Source organism: Charadrius vociferus, unplaced genomic scaffold (assembly GCF_000708025.1).
Source record: "Charadrius vociferus isolate BGI_N301 unplaced genomic scaffold, ASM70802v2 scaffold59, whole genome shotgun sequence".
NCBI lineage: Eukaryota > Metazoa > Chordata > Aves > Charadriiformes > Charadriidae > Charadrius > Charadrius vociferus.
Window position 1 is genome coordinate 6153996 of NW_009661371.1, and position 18022 is coordinate 6172017.

An 18022-nucleotide genomic window follows, 5' to 3' on the forward strand; every position below is an offset into this window, starting at 1 on the left:
GTATATCCTTAAATCTGAATAGGTAAAATTATATTACCCTACTAAACACAAAGTCTGTAACCCTTTATACAAAATCATACAGCTGCCTAAGACATTTCCTTGTCAAGAGTATGTTCTTCACCTTCAGTCTAAATTTCTCCTTCTTAATCTCATCCTATTACTGCCATCTCATACTTTATGAAAGAACACGGGGGAGGGAATAAAAGAGTAACCCCAGATGTAATTAGCCTAATGAGGTCACAGGCAGTTTTCTTTCCCTGTCTACAGAAGTCAGCATCTACATATAACCATCTTCGACCACGTGCCCATTTTTAATTAAATTGATAGGACTGGCATTTCCTACAAATCCAGACCAAGATTTGAACTAACACCTCTGCACCTGCAGCAGAGTACCTGGTTCATGCCGTTATCTCCATCTCTTGTGGAACGAACACTAAACCTCAGCCTATCTGTTGATTTAACTCTAGAAAGCTACTAGGTCTTCTGCCATATTTTCTCCTCCTCCTTTGTATTAATTTTCCAAATTCATTTAATCCTTCCACAATCAACCAGGATAGGTCTAACACCTTTGTCTCTACAAGATTTAAGCACCTTACAATTGTAAGCAAAATTTTATCCTGAATGTTATCACTAGTTCACATTAACAAGACTGAAGTTACAAAGTAGAAGTGACTTTCACAAAGTTATGCGTAAGTTACGTACAATGCCAGTCAGCACTTAAATCTACACAATAATAATGATTCTTTTTCTGCTTCAGTTCATTGCTCCAGCACTTTCTGTTATTGTTCTTTGTTTGTAAAGGGGACACCACAATTGCAGTTGCAATTACAAGTATTCAGCGACACTGCCAACTAGAAAAGAGAGTGATAACATTACATTTCAGAATCTTCTCACCGAGTATGTTTGGAATAATCCACTTATAAAGCTTAACTTTTGTTTGAAGATCTGATTTCTTCCCCAGACCCTCTCCTAGCTCAGTGGTCCATGAAAATCTTATAAAAATGGGGAACTCATACATGCTGCAGATTTCTGGAGGCCCTACTTAGTCTTCTGGGCTACAGCATGTCACTGTTAGATAAAAGAACCACAGAGAACTGCAATGAGGACTCAGACTGTCTCTATACAAGCTGTGTGTTGACAAGACAGTCATAGTACCTGCAGACTCATTATGCTGCAGGAAAACCAGCCCACAGGTTGGGTGGAACACAGTGCCCAATGCGGGTTGAAATGGCTCCACGACACATCGACATACCATTGCATAGAAGAATAGCTAACTGCAGACATGTGGTGCACTGTGTAGCCCCCTACGCCACAAAACCAAGACCATAGGAAAGGGCTGGAGCACCCCTCTTATGAAGACAGGCTGAGAGAGTTGGGGCTGTTCAGCCTGGAGAAGAGAAGGCTCCAGGGAGACATTATTGCGGCCTTCCAGTACCTAAAGGGGGCCTATAGGAGAGCTGGGGAACGACTTTTTACTAAGGCATGTAGTGATAGGATGAGGGGGAATGGCTTTAAACTGGAAGAAGGTAGATTTAGGTTAGGTATTAGGAAGAAAACATTTTCACTTTGAGGGTGGTGAGGCACTGGAATAGGTTGCCCAGAGAAGCGGTGGATGCCCCATCCCTGGAAGTGTTCCAGGCCGGGCTGGATGGGGCTTTGAGCAACCTGGTCTAGTGGGAGGTGTCCCTGCCCATGGCAGGGGGGGTTGGAACCAGTTCATCTTCAAGGTCCCTTCCAACCTAAACCATTCTATGATTCTATGATTATAAATAATTTGTAGCATTGGGAAGACTCTTACTGAGGATAATGTAGCAGAAGAATACATTAGGGATGTACCTAGGGAGCCATACATCTCCCTGTAGTTTATTACTTTCTTCTTAACAAAACTTATGTACTAATATGAATGCATGAAAAGGCTTCTATGCACACACGTACAACTCCATTTGCCTCTTAAGAATATTTTTTTGGAGTATTTTGGAGAATATTTTGCAGTAATAATTTCTTTGTAAACCACTGAACAGGGAGAATGAATCCTGTTGCAGAAACTGCACAAACTTACATGATTAGGTACAATTTAAACTAGCAGGGAGAAAACTAGCAAGAAAGAAAAAGACCCAAACACCTACAAATTAAAATATATATATATAAAACAGGGAAATCCTTATTCTTACCCTTTTCTATCAATGCTCATCTGCTGGACAAACTTATCTGTACATATTTGGCTCTAAGCATGCAAATGGTATCAGTATAGACTCTTCAAGCAAATACACATTTCTGTTTACAGAATGGCACAGACCATAGTAGTCAGCACAGTAGATACCTTATCCTAAAACTGATTCTGGATCTTGTAATTCAAGTAGTACTGAACTGCAAAAAAACATGCAAAAAATATGGATCCTCAGGAATGGGAGTACTATGTAAACTTGCAATTACCATGAGATTTTTTACAAGATAAAGTTGCAGAATCATCTGCTACCACTACTTTTTTTTTCTCCTTCTTCTTTTTTTTTTTCTTCTTTTTTTTTTTTTTCTTAACATGATGTGCTTTCATAGCTTTCCTTGCTGGTATTACTCTGGCGATAGCAGAGACTTCCTGTCATCTTGCCTTCCCCATTATATGTTCAGTTAATGATGGGACTGAAGGCTTCACTGAGCTAAAATGAGAATAACCCATTTCACCTCATAAAAAACTTAGGTTAATTACTTGGCCCTGTCTGATTTTCTCATTTTCTAGAACTCATTTTACAGATAGAAACTGAATAGTGATCTGGTAATCCCCTCTTTGTTTCAGTATCTATAACCCTACATCTCATAACATGGAGCCTTACACACTTTGAATTAAATCTAAGATTTTTATGGACATACTAAAAACTGCTAGAAAAATAATTCTTGAGCTTTCATTTGTGAACAAGTCTAATGTACTGAGACATAACTCTTCTCTCTAAAACTAAAAAAAAAGTTTTAAATACTACACTCAAAAGATTCCCCTTTTCTTAAGTGAAACAGACTGATGAGACAACTTCAACCATACAAAAATAAACAAGTTATGAATAATTTATATGAAATATATTTGAACCAATCTTGTGAATTCATGTTACTATGAGAAACAAGGTACATGAAATATTTTGGGGAAAGAATAAAGGATTGAATACAATTTATTAAAACAGTTACACAGATATTTAACAAACATTTATTGTCAATCTTATTTATTGTCTTCTTATAGTAATTTGATCTACAGAAAATAATTTCTTGCAAATTACACTGATAAAAGTATCTGTAAATGTAGACACCTAACACCTAGAAAACATAAATATCATGTAAGTTATAAAGCTAAATGAAACATTACAACAACAACAATAAGAATATCATTTACTCATATAGACACCAGCATTCAAGTAAGCTTTTTTTTTCTCCAATATTTAAGTTATTGTTGCTTTTACAAATGCAAGGTAATAGTAATTTTCTGCATGGCCTCCATTTTTGGTCAGGAAATATGTCATCCTTTTCACAAGTGAATTGAAAATTATCTGAGTGAGGACTGCCATTTTAAGCCTGTCACAGGGGAAGCCTAACTGAAATCACTGGTCAAATAAGTAAAATTTGACCATATCTGCTCTACTTTTAAATTATTAAATGAAGCTGATATGCACTGAGGATGAAACTGAGCACTGGGGGAGACTTACCCAAAAGCTTTGGCCTACATCTGCCATGCTCTAATGCCCAAAAAAGAAACACAAATGAACTCTTAACTACTTTACATCCTAATAACACATTTGTGGTGAGAGGCCAGAAGGTGATTGTAACCCAGGTAACGACTGTTAATTGGCTTTAAATATAAGAAAAATCAATAAGAGTGGTCTGGAGTGGCATGGCTACTGAGGCCACTGACAGCTTAGGCTGACCCTGTAAGTTGGAAAGCAATAAATAGTTAAAACAATTGCCCTGTGGGGGAGCATGCAGCATTGTGCAGAAGGATGAGCCCAATGTGGAGCATCTATATCACGAGGAAAAGTTTCTACAGCTTAACATTAACAGAGACTAAATAAAAAGCTAAAAAGTAACCTGTTGTAAAATGCTAAAAATGAACATGCATCTAGCTAAATGTCTTCTCAAAATGCCTTAGAGCATCTGAGGAAAGAAAAACAGGTGAGGTAAATCAGAAAGTACAGTGAAATGCGCCATCCCTGGAAACATTCCAGGTCAGGTTGGATGTGGCTCTGAGCAACCTGATCTAGTCGAAGATGTCCCTGCTCATTGCAGGGGTGTTGGACTAGGTGGCCCTTAAAGGACCCTGCCAACCAAAACTATTCTATGATCCTATGAACAATGGCAACAAGAATTTTAGCCCAAGAATATCAGATCAAATGCTGGCTTTAACTGAAATGCTGCATAAGTTTCATAACGTTCATGAGAAGTTAACAGAAAGACCCCTTCACTTAGGATAGAACTTCTCAGCACTAGAAGAATAGAGGGAATCAGCCCAGCTGAAATATGTAACACCAGAGAATGTTTAGGATCCTCCTCCCTCCCAAAAACATTTATTCAGACCTCATATATTATTCCATAAGGTATTTGACACAGAATCCAGGAGCAGTACGCCTGAACCGCCATAGGTTATATTCTCAACAGTTCCTTCTTTCAATGTGTAATTAAACAAGCTGCACCCAGCTGTATTTTTATTCTTCTGGAAGTACAGACTAAGAGAAGGTTTAAATAGCATACAATTTACTATACCTGGTGAATAATACTGCCTCTTTTGAAATTACATTTCTCTGTAGAATCTCTCGCTTCCACAGTTTGATTCACAAATACACGTTGTTTGGCTACTATACTAAAGATACTACTAGATTTCCAAAAGCAATATCCACAGAGAATTTTGTACATATAGTATTGTGGATTTCCTAGCTGGTTCTGCAGTCTAATTAATAAAGTCTACTTAATAGTTATGCAAATAAGAAGATAATTAGGATGAAACCAACTCCATAGTCTTAGATAATTACTTTTCTCATTTACATCTAGTTTTTGAGTATTAAACTACACAATTTTCTTATAACAAATTAAAATACAGATCTTAAACACCCCCTCAACCCCTGTCAGATTAATAACAGGCTTGCACTGTTAAGGGAAACCTAGACGGATCCTATTTCACAGGATTTTGAGCAAGGAATTACACTCTCTTGATGAAAAACAGGCAGCCAAACACTTCAAGCTCAGATTAAGAGATCTTTCTTGTTCTGGAATTAAATTTTGGGGTTTATATAACGATCACAGAATTATGGAATGATTTTGGTTGGATAGGACCTTTAAATATCATCTAGTGATCAATCATTCCTACACTATTCAGAACTTTCATATAGTTAGGAGAACTTACAGCTAAACCCCAGCTTCTCAGTTTATTATTTCCGGAGGAAAACCTGTACTGGTATTGGCTGGGATAGAGTTAAATTTCTTCATAGTAGCTTATTCGGTGCTATGTTTTGGATTTGTGATGAAAACAGTGTTGATAGCACAGGGATGTTCTAGTTACTGCTGAGCAGGGCCCTTTCTGCTTCTCCTGCTGCCTCACCAGTCAGTGTGCTGAGGGTGCACAAGAATTTCGGAGGAGACAACGCTGGGACAGCTGACCCCAACTGACCAAAGGGATATTCCATACCATATGATGTCATGCTCAGCACTAAAAGCTGAGGTAAGGAGGAGGAAGCGGGAACATTCGGAGTGATGGCATTTGTCTTCCCAAGTAATCATTACGCATGATGGAGCCCTGCTCTCCTGGAGATGGCTGAACACCTGCCTGCCCATGGGAAGGAGTGAATGACTTATGTGTTTTGCTTTGCTTGCGTGTGTGGCTTTTGCTTTACCTATAAAGCTCTCTTTATCTCAACCCATCATTTTTCTCACTTTTCCTCTCTGCTTCTCTCCCCCATCCTACTGTAGGGAAGTGAGCAAGCGGCCGTGCGGGGCTGAGCTGCCTGCTGGGGTTAAACCACAACAAAACCACTTTCCATAGATTGTTTAATTATATTTTGGAATGACCATTGACTACTGTTAACTTGCTCAGTCAACATGCGTAGACTAGATGTGGCAACCTGGGATCTGCCTATGTCAAACACATACTTTGTAAACATATTTTACTTTCTCTCAGAGAAGCAGATGGTATCATTTGCTTGCATATAAAAAAATCCCTCCTTAGAGTTAAATTAGATGCTTGATCATTTGCCATGACTTCTAAATTTTATTTGCATATACAAACAAATTATCTAGTTACTCACATGACTATACTTCCATATATATTCACCCATAATTCTAGCGGGGAACACAACATGGAAAAGTAGCGCGTACTGATGACTACAATTCAGCATTAAGTATGCGCTCATGTCCCATAGCTTCACGTGTTTAACACAATGTACTGAATCAAAGCCCAGTCCTTACCCTATGCAGAACAGGCTGTATGTAACTATTAAGAACATAGGTTGTGATAATGCTGAGGTCCTGATTCAGGACCCGAAGAAACACTAGACCCTGAGCAAAGGTAGGCAGACACAGAGCTGCCTCTAGTCAAATTGCTTAATCAATGTTAATACATATTTATGCATTCCCATCAAAATCATTTGAACTAACCATACATACATTTGCTTACAGAATCACAGTATAGATAGATACTGTCAGTATAGAGACAAGTGACTCATGAAGAAAGAATTTAAAATGGTACATTTTCAGTTATATCCATTAGCCTTTCAGAAGACAAAAAACTGCACATACTATTGCATGGAATTAAGAGCTTTCAAGATCTGGATTCTTTCCAATTAAGGACGAAAACATTACTATTCTTTCCCCAACTCTAGCAAAAATCAGAGAAGAGGAAAAATGAAAAAGATATGAATTTGCATTTAAGAAAAGAAAAAAACCTGTAAAAAATAATCTGATCATCCTCAGATTTTTCTGAATTAATATCTACTTCAGAAGAGAGAAATGTAGTAGATGAAGCCTACATGAAATAGAAAAGCAAAGAAACAGTAAAACTAAGAATTACCAATGGAAAAAAACAAACAGAATCAAACTTTCAAAAAAGAAAGTTAAATAGGAAAAGGTCTTTTTGCTAAATAGATATAAAAAACAGCGAATAGAAAAGAACAGAGGAGCAATAATAATTTGAATTGATACAGTCTTCATGTACTGATAGGGAATAGTTAGCGTCACAATTGTTAGGAACAGAAAGCTTGATTTGGAATACTGTGTGCAACTGGTAACTCATGTTCAAACTGGTGCAGGAATAGACAAGACCTCTTAAGATTCTTGTAGGAACATGGAAACTTATGAAAAGGGAAAGTAAAGTTGAAAAGTTATATTACAGGTCTCTCAAAATAAATCTTCTGATGATTAGGAAGGATGAAGCTTTAAAGTTTAGAAACAATGTATACAGGAGAAACAAGCACAAATTGATAATAAATTCAGCTTGAAAACAGATGATTTCTCGCCATCAGAGAAGCAAAGTCAAGTCCAACTTTATGTCCCACTACATCAAGTTAACGGACTGTTTTGAGTATGAAAAAGAAATGAGGTCTGCTCCCCATGAATCTGAAATTATCAATACAAACTGCAAAAGCCAAAAAATTGTAATATTAAACAATATTTTTTGAGAAGTTCTGACTCCTTTGATTTCAGGATGGCTCAACAAAGAGGCAAGAGTTCCATCTAAAATTGAACAAAAAGGCTTTAATTTTCAAATAAAGTAGACTAAGGTGACAAAGCCTGGGGATAATACTATAATTAAGTTGAAAATAATAATGGAAAAATGTTTCCAAGAATAATTAGTTGAGTTTTGCTGAAATATTTCAGAATTTATTTGATTTGGATGAAGATAGAACATCTTAACATCAAATAAAATGAAATGGTATAACTGATTTTATTAAACTCTTTAAATGTATTTCATTGTTTTCATGAGCTAATTTCTCTTTTACTTTTTCCTGTACTGCTGTTCAGTATTCAATTTACTTACTTAATGAAAAAAGCAATTTTTTAATGCTCATAACCTGCTTCTTACTCCACAACCTTCCTTCTTTCTTTCACTAAGAGAGAAAAATATTTCTTTTCATAAAAATTAATAAGATGTACCTGCAATTTTCAGATCATTCCCCTTTGGGCAAGTGGCATTGTGAAATAACCACTTTGGGCAGTTATTTTTAAAGGGAAAAAGAAATTTTCTTTTGAAAAGCTCTAGCTGAATTTCTGAAATACAGAAGACATTCTGTTGAATCAGAAGTGTACACAAAAAGGATATGACAGAGTTGAAAAAAAAGATGCGGTGTACATTCCAGTTTGCTTCCCACCAAACCCAGACTTGCCATCCCACCGTGTAAGGAAGCAAAGACTGGTGTCTTCCTCCCATAACTGTGCTCACAAGACAGAACAAATAAACCTCTACTAAGGGAACTAGGTCCACAAAGGAGCTGCAATGCACTGAAAAATTATTTCAGAAAGAAGGGACTCGAATAGGTCACTGGAAGTGGCTTTTTACACTTACAACAAATAATCTATTATATTCTTTACTTTCTGCTGTTGCATTATTTTTCATTTTCCAGTGCTAAAGTCTATCTTCACTCAAGACCGGACGGAAAATCTTTCAGCTTTAAAAAGCTAAGACTACTAAGCAAAATCAAAACTGATTTGAAACAAGATTTCAGCTTAAACATGTTCATAATGAAAATTAGGATTTTCAGCCTACAGCCCCCAAGTTGGAAAGACACTGCCAGCGAAAGCTTATACCGAATGTCATTTACTTCAGAAGTGAGGGTTAGAAAGAGTAATGGTTGAGAGAGCAGGAAGTGAAGAAAATGAAGAGGAAAGCCTGACAGGCCTTGAGAGATATTGTTTTATTTCCTGTTGTGAAGATTATAATTCTATAGCCAATCACAACATTAAAGGACACACAGTATCTCCCTCAGCTGTTTATATCCCTGGCTTTTTTACACACTTCATCAACTAAGCAGCAGTCTACATAGTTTCATGCAAACTTATTTTTGAACAAGTTTTAATATTAATACGGTTAAAACATGCTAACTCAATTGATTCAACTGTTATGAACTATATTCCCAGTTCATCATCTCTAAATCCCATCTGGTAGATTGGAATGCTTATCTCTGGAATATCAAACTGAATTAAATGTTGACTAGCAGTCAAGCAGAAATCAAAACATGCAAATTTCCACAAATCTAAATTCCTTAATAACTACCACCTCCTACTAGCAATACCTAAACTTTAATACTAATTAAATAAAATTTAAAAAGAAAATAGTAATAGTAATTAAATATGGGGATAATATACTTGAAATTTCTTCTTTCATGACTCATTGCTTTTTAATTTCCTTTTATCTCTCTGAAAGAAAAGAATTCCAAGTGAATGTGAGCTATAATAATAATCTAGGATATTAAGTAAACTATAAAATTTGCAACTTTTCATGCCGTCTTTTTGTGTTCTCTTCCTTAGCAGAAACTTACATTCTATATAATCTACCATTGAACCAGATCATTTTGCCACATTAAGTAGAGGCTTTTGTCATCAGAACTTCAACAACTTTCAAACAGACCACTGCCTCTTCATTTATAGCTCTCTTCACACTCGTTGGAATACCACATTTCATCAGTGGTTATAAACAATTATTCACCTTTCCGCTTAGATGTCATCATGTCCATGTTCCAACAACTGGAGGGCAGTGCTTCCTGACACCTCATGCTTCTTAGGATAGGAAAACGTTGTGCCTATTTTAAGCTTAATAATGAAATGGGACCGGGCATATTTAACTTAATATCTTCCAAATAATTAGTTTTTCTATAGTTTGAAAATGTCAATGCAGTGGAAGAAAAACAAGTACATAGACAATTTTTGCTCTTACATGCAAGGCAATCTGAAGCCTTTACATTCAAGTATCTGTTCTTACTCACCTGGGGAGGTCTACTGATGTAAACAGATTTATTTGAATGAGCAAAAACTGCAGGATTAAAATTCTTGTCAATGAGTAACTTCGTTCAACTTCATATCATTCACGATAACTCCACTATGGAAACTGTCAACTTTACATTGCCTGAACATCTACTATCAATAGCTTTTCATGCAGAAACTCAACTGCCTCTTGCAGCATCACGTTAAATACAGGAAGATAATTTTAAAATGCAGCTGTCTAACACAAGTGCAGACATACTATACTTTGTTCCTGTTACAGGCAGGAGCAAAGAGCAAACAAGGTACCTTTAGATAATGTCCAGCTGTATTCAACAGGGACCAAATGCTATTGCACTGATTAAGATCACAAAGAATGTAAGTAATCCATATTAGGACATTTCCTGCTTAAAGACTTTAACATTCACAAAACATCAATACTGATTTATAGACATAGCATGCAAGTCAGAATGGACCATGCATAACAGAAAAGATGAAAAAATAGCAAATGGAAAGAGTAAATAGCTATAATGTCAAAGGGTTTCACACACTGAGGTAATACAATCAATGACAAACACTACATTTTTTTAAAACAAATGCAACACTACTGAAGTTCATCTGAGCATGCCACCATCATGAAATGCAACTTTTCACTCACCAAAGTAGAGTTATGTGAAGCATCACCTGAGACCTCGGGTGTTCTTGTGCTGTTTGGAAGTCTGTGAGGGTTACGAGCTATCGCTTGGCACCAGCCCAACATTTTCTCCTTCCACTTATCCCTTCTCAATTTCTGAAATTCTGAAAATAATTTAGATTCCCTGAAACATGGACACTTTGAATTTATTGCGTGCATGTCTCTGGATGCATGCCTTTAAAAACAGCTTTTTAAGTTATATCTAAACAAGCTAATAAACATATTTGTAGAAGAACATGTTTATTTAAAGTACTCCAAAGGGTCACACCATGCAGATTAGAAAAGAACCATGCATTTTCAGCACACCTTACATGCATTAATACTATTTCAGTGTCATCAAGTTCAGTGCCTTCTCTCCATGTTAAATCTTTCTCAAGTTGTCACTTTAATTAAAAAAGTGTTATTTTAAGGGAATTTTATTACAAAATAACTGTGACACTAGCACCATTCCTAAAACTATATGACATTTGGATGCGATACCCCACATTCCCTGCAACAACTAGAAATAGCCGTAAAGCAGTAGCAGAAATTAAATACAAATTAATAGTGTGAAAAACACATAAACATGTATGTACTCATGCCCACACACACCAGAATACCTGGCTTGTCTCGAAGTGTTACACTAGGATGTATTGTAAATAGCAAAAAGTAATGTACACACACCAGCAATAAATGCTACATGCCAATTGTAAGTTGCTCGTGAACTTATTTTTAGTTTATAACAATAACAAAATACTTTTAAAGTAACACTAACATATTCTGGAAATACAGCACTAGTAAGGTTGGGGGTTTTTAAGTGTAAGAAACATCCACAAGTATTTTGATATTTTTTTTTTTTTAATTTAAAACTTGTTATTCTGCAACATCACAAGGCATAAAACCCAAAAAGATTAACCTACCAGATTGAGTGCCTAGCACTCCAAACAAGGTTAACACTAGACTGATTAGATCTGGAACATATATACAATAACGCTAAAGACCTTACATTGTAAAGTAGCATCTATTTAATGTCACTGAATATTATGTACTTGTAAAGTAGGTTTTTTTTTTCTGCAATACATCTCCAAGCAGTACTGCAAGGACAAGTACACAAGACATGCCTGTGTTTACAGCAGGCTTTCTTCTTCCCAGGTTCTGATTCTGACAAACTACAGCCACTTGTTGAATAACTACAGCTCTGCCGTTTCTGCACTGCCCATCAATATGTAATTTTTCAAAGCATGAAATGCACAAAGCTGTATTTCTCCACACAACCTCACAGAACTGACTGCAAGCAATAAGTGGAAACCAGCCTTAGCTTTATTGCACTGGAGATGATTAGAAGAGTGAGTGTACAGGTGAACTGATTCTTATTAATTTTTCAGTCTCTTGAAATCTCAACATGAGATAAAAACACATGCCAGTGAAGCACTAGTAACATGAAGACTGCCACACAGCCAGTTGACTGTCTGTGGAGTGAAATCCATTTTTCCATTATAAAAGATCTCACTTGTAGATTTTCAAGAACTTGGTCCTCCAGGATGTGCGTACCACCCAGCAAAGGCTTCACAATGAGAAATCTAACTGAAGCACTGACTAAACTCATTGTCACCAACTCAGCAGCAGCTATGATTTCCATTGGATCAGAGCATCCACTTTCGTGCAAGCCCTACCAGACTTTTTTTTTCTTTTAGTTTTATGAATGCAACTAGCAGAACTGTTTTTAGGAGTAAAGGAAGTATCAGTGAACAGCTGGTGCATTTAAACAACCTGTACGCAGACACAAAAAATTAATCCATGTTTTAAATGCTTTTCATTGTCTATCCAACATTTCATGAAGTACTTTTAAGTAAAACTGGAGAATCAGAAAAACTATCAGAAGGACAAGCATATGCACGTGTCCTCCTCTGCAATATAAGACAATTAATCATGTTTTTCAAGCTTCTACTGCAAATTCTAGGTAGCTTCTACATCATTTGTGCTGAAATACTATTTACCAACTAAGCAGGACTGAAACAACAGTGGAGTCTGACTTTTAATTAAACTAGTCCCCATCCCCCCCACTTTTTGAATGGGAGCGCACAAAATCTTCTGAGAAAGTAAAATGCCTTCTCAAATCTATTCTGATGTCTCTGGAATTCTCTTGTTTTCATTCAAAATTTCAAGCAGAAAGTACTTCAATATTGTTTAGACTTTTCAAAATGACACAAATCATTTGTTTCTGCTGCTCAGGAAGCCATCACGGTGGTTCCTCACACATTGACCTGTAAGTGGAGTTTACAAGCTGAGAAGGGGAGTGGTATCAGGTATGACACTGGTCATCTGTATTAAACTGGATGAAAAGGGATGAGCTGCTGTTGCTCTGGTTTTGACTGCACTTGGGGTTGGGCATAGAAGTACCGCTTGCTTTACAGCTAACAGGTGAAGTTTGCCGAGAAGACATTGAGCCAATCTTTCATGCCACTTGAACCTTCACAGACAGACAAACAGCTCTGGGGAAGTGGTTCTCCATTTTGGCAAGATCAATCAGTAAAACATTTCACTACACACAGGACTTATGGGCAGATTTAATTTGTTTTGATTGCTGAACTGCATTCTCCCATGATGAGTAAGTTATTGTGCATTTTTTGTGCAGATGCCTGGAAACTAGAGATTAATTCTGGTTAGAGAAAAAAAATCCTAAAAAATTAAAAGAAACAAAAGAAGCACAAAACGCATATTTAGAATAAACATAAGAATTTTTTGAAGTGTCACCCAGAAGAATACTATATGAAGATTACAGCCCAGAGGAATGTATGTATAAGTTTTTGGCTTATTATGTCTGAAAAGATCCCAGACTTCACTGTTCCTCTGAATGCACACCACGAACAATAAAGCTACACGTTCAGCTGGTGCAGCTCACTGCTTGGGAGTTTTGCAAAGGCAATAAAATTAACCTAGTATTTTTAAGATACGTGGTTGAAAAGATACCCTAGGAATAAGCATATGGATCCCAAGCTCCTAGAGCTCTAAGGCCAGATTAAAAGTCTGCTACATCTACTGATGAGCAGCTGCTCACACGAGTATTCATCTGAATCACTTATTAAGAGGGAAATCTTCAGGTTTTCACTGAATACCCTTTCTAATATTCTATCACTTCTTATGGATTATCATCTTACCATTATTTTAGGCTTGTATTTTAATATAGCTTTCTGTCTCAGGCTGCTTTCTTTGTTTCTGATTGTCTACCAAATTCTCAAGTCAACTTGTAGTGGAAACAAACTGATATTGCTGCATGTTTCAGTGTACAATGAATTCTTCCAGAGATGCATTTGATGTAGAGCAGTAATGCAAACTCCACCATCTCTAGAGTCATGTACTCCTCACACTTGGGGTGGCTATAAGCAAATTCAACCTGAGAATACAATTCTACACATCACATATAAGTATACAATGTGTTATACTGCACAGCTTGGGTTTGATCACAGATGAAGTGAAAAAATAGCTTAGTCTAGGGAATATTCTACAAAATTACTCTGCACAGCTGGATACTGATGGTACTTAGAACTGACAAAGAACCATAAACCTCAGGCAACAACTGTAGTTCAGTATGACAAAGGTAACTGCTTGAAGTCATTACATCATGAGTTTCTACACAGTCTAGACAGGTATACGGCATTTTAACAATTTGCAGCAGAACCTCTAAGATGTCAGCTGGCAAGAAGGCTAGATTCTCAAAGTTTTACAACCTGTTAAGAACATGTTAATTTAGAGCCCCACAAAGTCTACCTGAGCCACAGGTGTGGTGAAGAGTGGATGCCCAAGATCAGTGCGTGCCATCTACCTGCGGCAACAGCCCTCCAGGGATCTGCAAGGAGACCATTCCAAAGAGTGACACCACCATCACCCCTCAGTAAGTGATCAATCAATCGGTAAGCTTAATTCAAGAATATAATTAGATTCAGGTAACAAAGACTGAATTAAAGATGAAGCACATGAGAAGGTTATGCTTTTTCAGGCCGTATTAGCAGCTAACAGCTACCATAGAGCAGCAGGAAATTGAACACAAAACCTACTGTTCTTTATCTAAGCTAAATAGTTTTGTTTGAAGAATCCCAACAGCAATCAAAGTGATGGTATTTGTCCAGCAACGGAACACACTGCATGACTTGGCAGATCATCAAAATATTCCACGAGCAGAACTGCAGGAATATTGAAATGCAAATAGCCTTCAATTGCAGAGCTCTGTTAAGAGAAATACAGTCCCTGTTGTTCTTCGTATATCTCTTGTCAGAGTCTTATCAAGCTGTGACTTCCAATCAATTATTCTAATTTGAAAACAAACGTAAATTCATGGGATGGATGCACTAGAAAGCTCTGACTGTGTGTGCTATTTTTGTGACGCAAGCAACCCATAGGCTTTTCTCAACCAGAGAGTCAATATTATCTTACGACTGCTGTGTTTCACAAGAACAGTTCAGTGTAGCCATAGCATAACAGCATAATGGCTCTAAATCTGCATTTTTACAAATAAGAAGCTCAACCTCAAGTTCAAAAATTATCTCCATATTAAAAAAAAAAAAGAAAAAGATATAGTCTAATATGATTTTATGCGACCATGCCAACAACTGTTCAATATTCCAGTTCAGTACAATTTAGTGGTTGCTCTTTAATGTCAGGGTGGAAAAAATTAGTTTCCACATACAAAGTTGATAACTGTCAGTAAAACTTTTTTTTTTCTTCAAAAGGACCACCTGCCTTTCCAAACTGGAGAGTAATTTTCTAAGAAACACGAGTCAAGCATTTAATTAACATAACTTGCAGTGTCAGTAGCTTCAAAGGCCACCAAGCTAGTAAAATGTTCCTGACTGATACCTGCAGCAATTAGCTGAATTATACACCTAATGTGCTAGCCTCGTTAAAAAAAAAAAAGGTAAAGACCAACAAAAACCAAGCACACTTGCCCACAAGTTACTCAGTTGACAGCTAGAATGACAGTACCGATCAAGATACCAGTCATCTTGTATAGCTACTGTATACACACAAACTCCCCTACATGAAGTAGATGTAAGAACCTGAATTCAAACATGTTCTCGCGTTTATTAATGACTGATTTCAGAAGTGCTTCTTGGGCACTGCTTCAAGAGTAAACCCAATTATGCACAAGTAAATGCATTTCCCTAGCTGTAAAGACAAAACAGAGTTGTCATTTAACTTAGTTATGCTTACCAAATGTGTCACTTCAGCAGCTCTTTAACAATATAAGCACAGTATCAGCACCCCTCTTTAGAGTATTATTAGTTTTATTATAACCAAGTTTTCTAGAACTCACTTCAATTGTTTAAGCCTGCAAAGTGTCAACTATAGCATCTTCTTAAATTACTACCTATATTATCCAATCAATTTTCAGAAACTATAAAGTGGCTATTTTGATGCTCCTGTACCATAATTAACCACCTCATTATTTCCAACCAAAGCCAACATATGTTTTGTTTTTTTCCTGTTACGGTGCTAATACGTATTTTAAGTTGTCCTTAGCCGTTCAAGGTGCCGATTCCTTTTTGTCATGACTAAGGATCCAAATTTCACTCAATAGTTAGAATATTTTAATCATTGAAAGCAAATCAATTTAAGATGACTGGTACAAAATCACTGCAGCTAACATTGCTTTGTCTAACCACTCCATAACCACTACACTCAGAGTGACGAGAAGTCTTCTAAAAGCTTTCAAGGAAAATAGTCTTTTGGGTTACTAAAAATATAAAAATTGTGGATATGTTTGTCTTTATAGTCACACATATAATTTTTTTTTTTTTTTTTTTTTTTCACAATCTAAAGTATCTCTTGTGTAAAGCAGAAAGCAATTTTAAATCACTCAAGGCTCTTTAGAGGAACCATAACAGATTTTTTTGCCCATGGTAAATGTTTAGCGTTGTAATTCTACTCTTTGTATATGTGATTATGACAAGAAGAGAATGTTGAGAAATTAGGAGAAATGTAAATTTATCGCTACCGAGTTAATATTTAAAAAAAATAATCTTTATACATGTTGATACTGCAAAATCTGTATTCACCTATGCAGAGTTTAATTCCACTTTTTTTCCCCCCAAACTATTTTAATAAGCAACTTTTATACCATAATCAAATATGACTTTGTTTTCTAAAAGGCTCTTGCTCTTAATATCACAACTACTCTTCTTGGATAATGCTTTACTCATCCAAGGTTAGACTGAGTCCTCAGAGCTTTCAAAAGCAATGCAACAGTATGTGCTCCTGGAATATTCCTTCCTACAGGTAAGTGACGAAAGGCTGCCTAATCCTTCCCTTGGGACCTCTCCGTGTAAATTCCAGATGCATCAGACTCCCAAGTAGAAAGGAGGATGGTCTTAAAACAAACATAGATTTGAGAACAAGAATAAAGTACATGTTTTTGCTTTCTGAGTTTGCATTTCTTTAACCACATGCAACTGCCAAGCAGCTTAAACCAAAGCTTCAATCAACAATAAAGGCATGACTGGTAAGCACACATGCTAAAACCATACTGAGCGCTTGGCAGATGGAAATTCTTCAGGGAAGCCACAGAAACAGCAGAAAGTGTAACATGGAAATATCCACTAGAAGGTAAAGCATTAACTAACTCATTAAGTTATGCTTGCAGTTATCCAAACGCACAGGGTATAAGAAGCTAAACTAAGCTTTAATGGACTTTGATCTGCAGACGGAAAAGGAAAAGTCTATTGCACAAAGCTTTTTGTCATTCTTATGTGGTTTATTTAGAGAAGAAGGGTATATTTATGGCGTAAGATAAAAAAAACACTTTGAATCAGGCAGAGCTCACTAAGTAAAATATAAAGATGAAGACAGAAGTAGCTTTTTTTTTTTAAATCCAATAAAGGTTACATATCTGAAAGACATCATTTAACCAATAAACACTCCTGTTTCAAAGGATGGATAATTAATACTGAATTTAAATCTATTTTTAAGAACAAAGGGAAAATCACATTAAATCACATTTTATTGAAGTACCAGAAGTACACGCAGCAAGGTGTGCGAGGCCATGCTTGGTCTAACAGAAGTATCTCCGCTTTTTCAGAGAAGTATTTTTAACAGAAGTTCTTCTGTCAAATACAATGTTCTGGGTAGTCATAAACTATCCTCCTTTGAAAACCCTAAATGCAGAAAACTCGTGTTTGTGAGCAGTTTGGTTACTGCTCCTGTGACAGGTCTGTCATATAGGACCTAAACTAAATGATGGTCATCAGTGTTGGAAATAAAGGCATATCCTGTCGCTTAGATACTATTGCTCTTCATAATGCTACCTGTAACAACTCTATTACAGGACAGGCTATATCAGAAGGTCACTGCTACTTTATCTTTGCTGGTCTCTTAAATTTTTCTTACCTAATTTCAGACAGTTTTCAGAATCTCTTTTAGGGT

At 36.5% G+C, this 18022-nt stretch overlaps 1 protein-coding gene across 1 annotated transcript in view; it reads right to left on the reverse strand.

The window, feature by feature from the left end:
- MARCH1 (membrane-associated ring finger (C3HC4) 1, E3 ubiquitin protein ligase) overlaps positions 1–10693 on the reverse strand; it is a 94758-nt gene extending 84065 nt beyond the window's left edge. Inside the window, exon 1 of the mRNA XM_009893727.1 lies at positions 10592–10693. Coding sequence (XP_009892029.1) covers positions 10592–10693 — 102 coding nt within the window. The remainder of the gene's footprint in view (positions 1–10591) is intronic.
- Positions 10694–18022: the final 7329 nt, after the last annotated feature.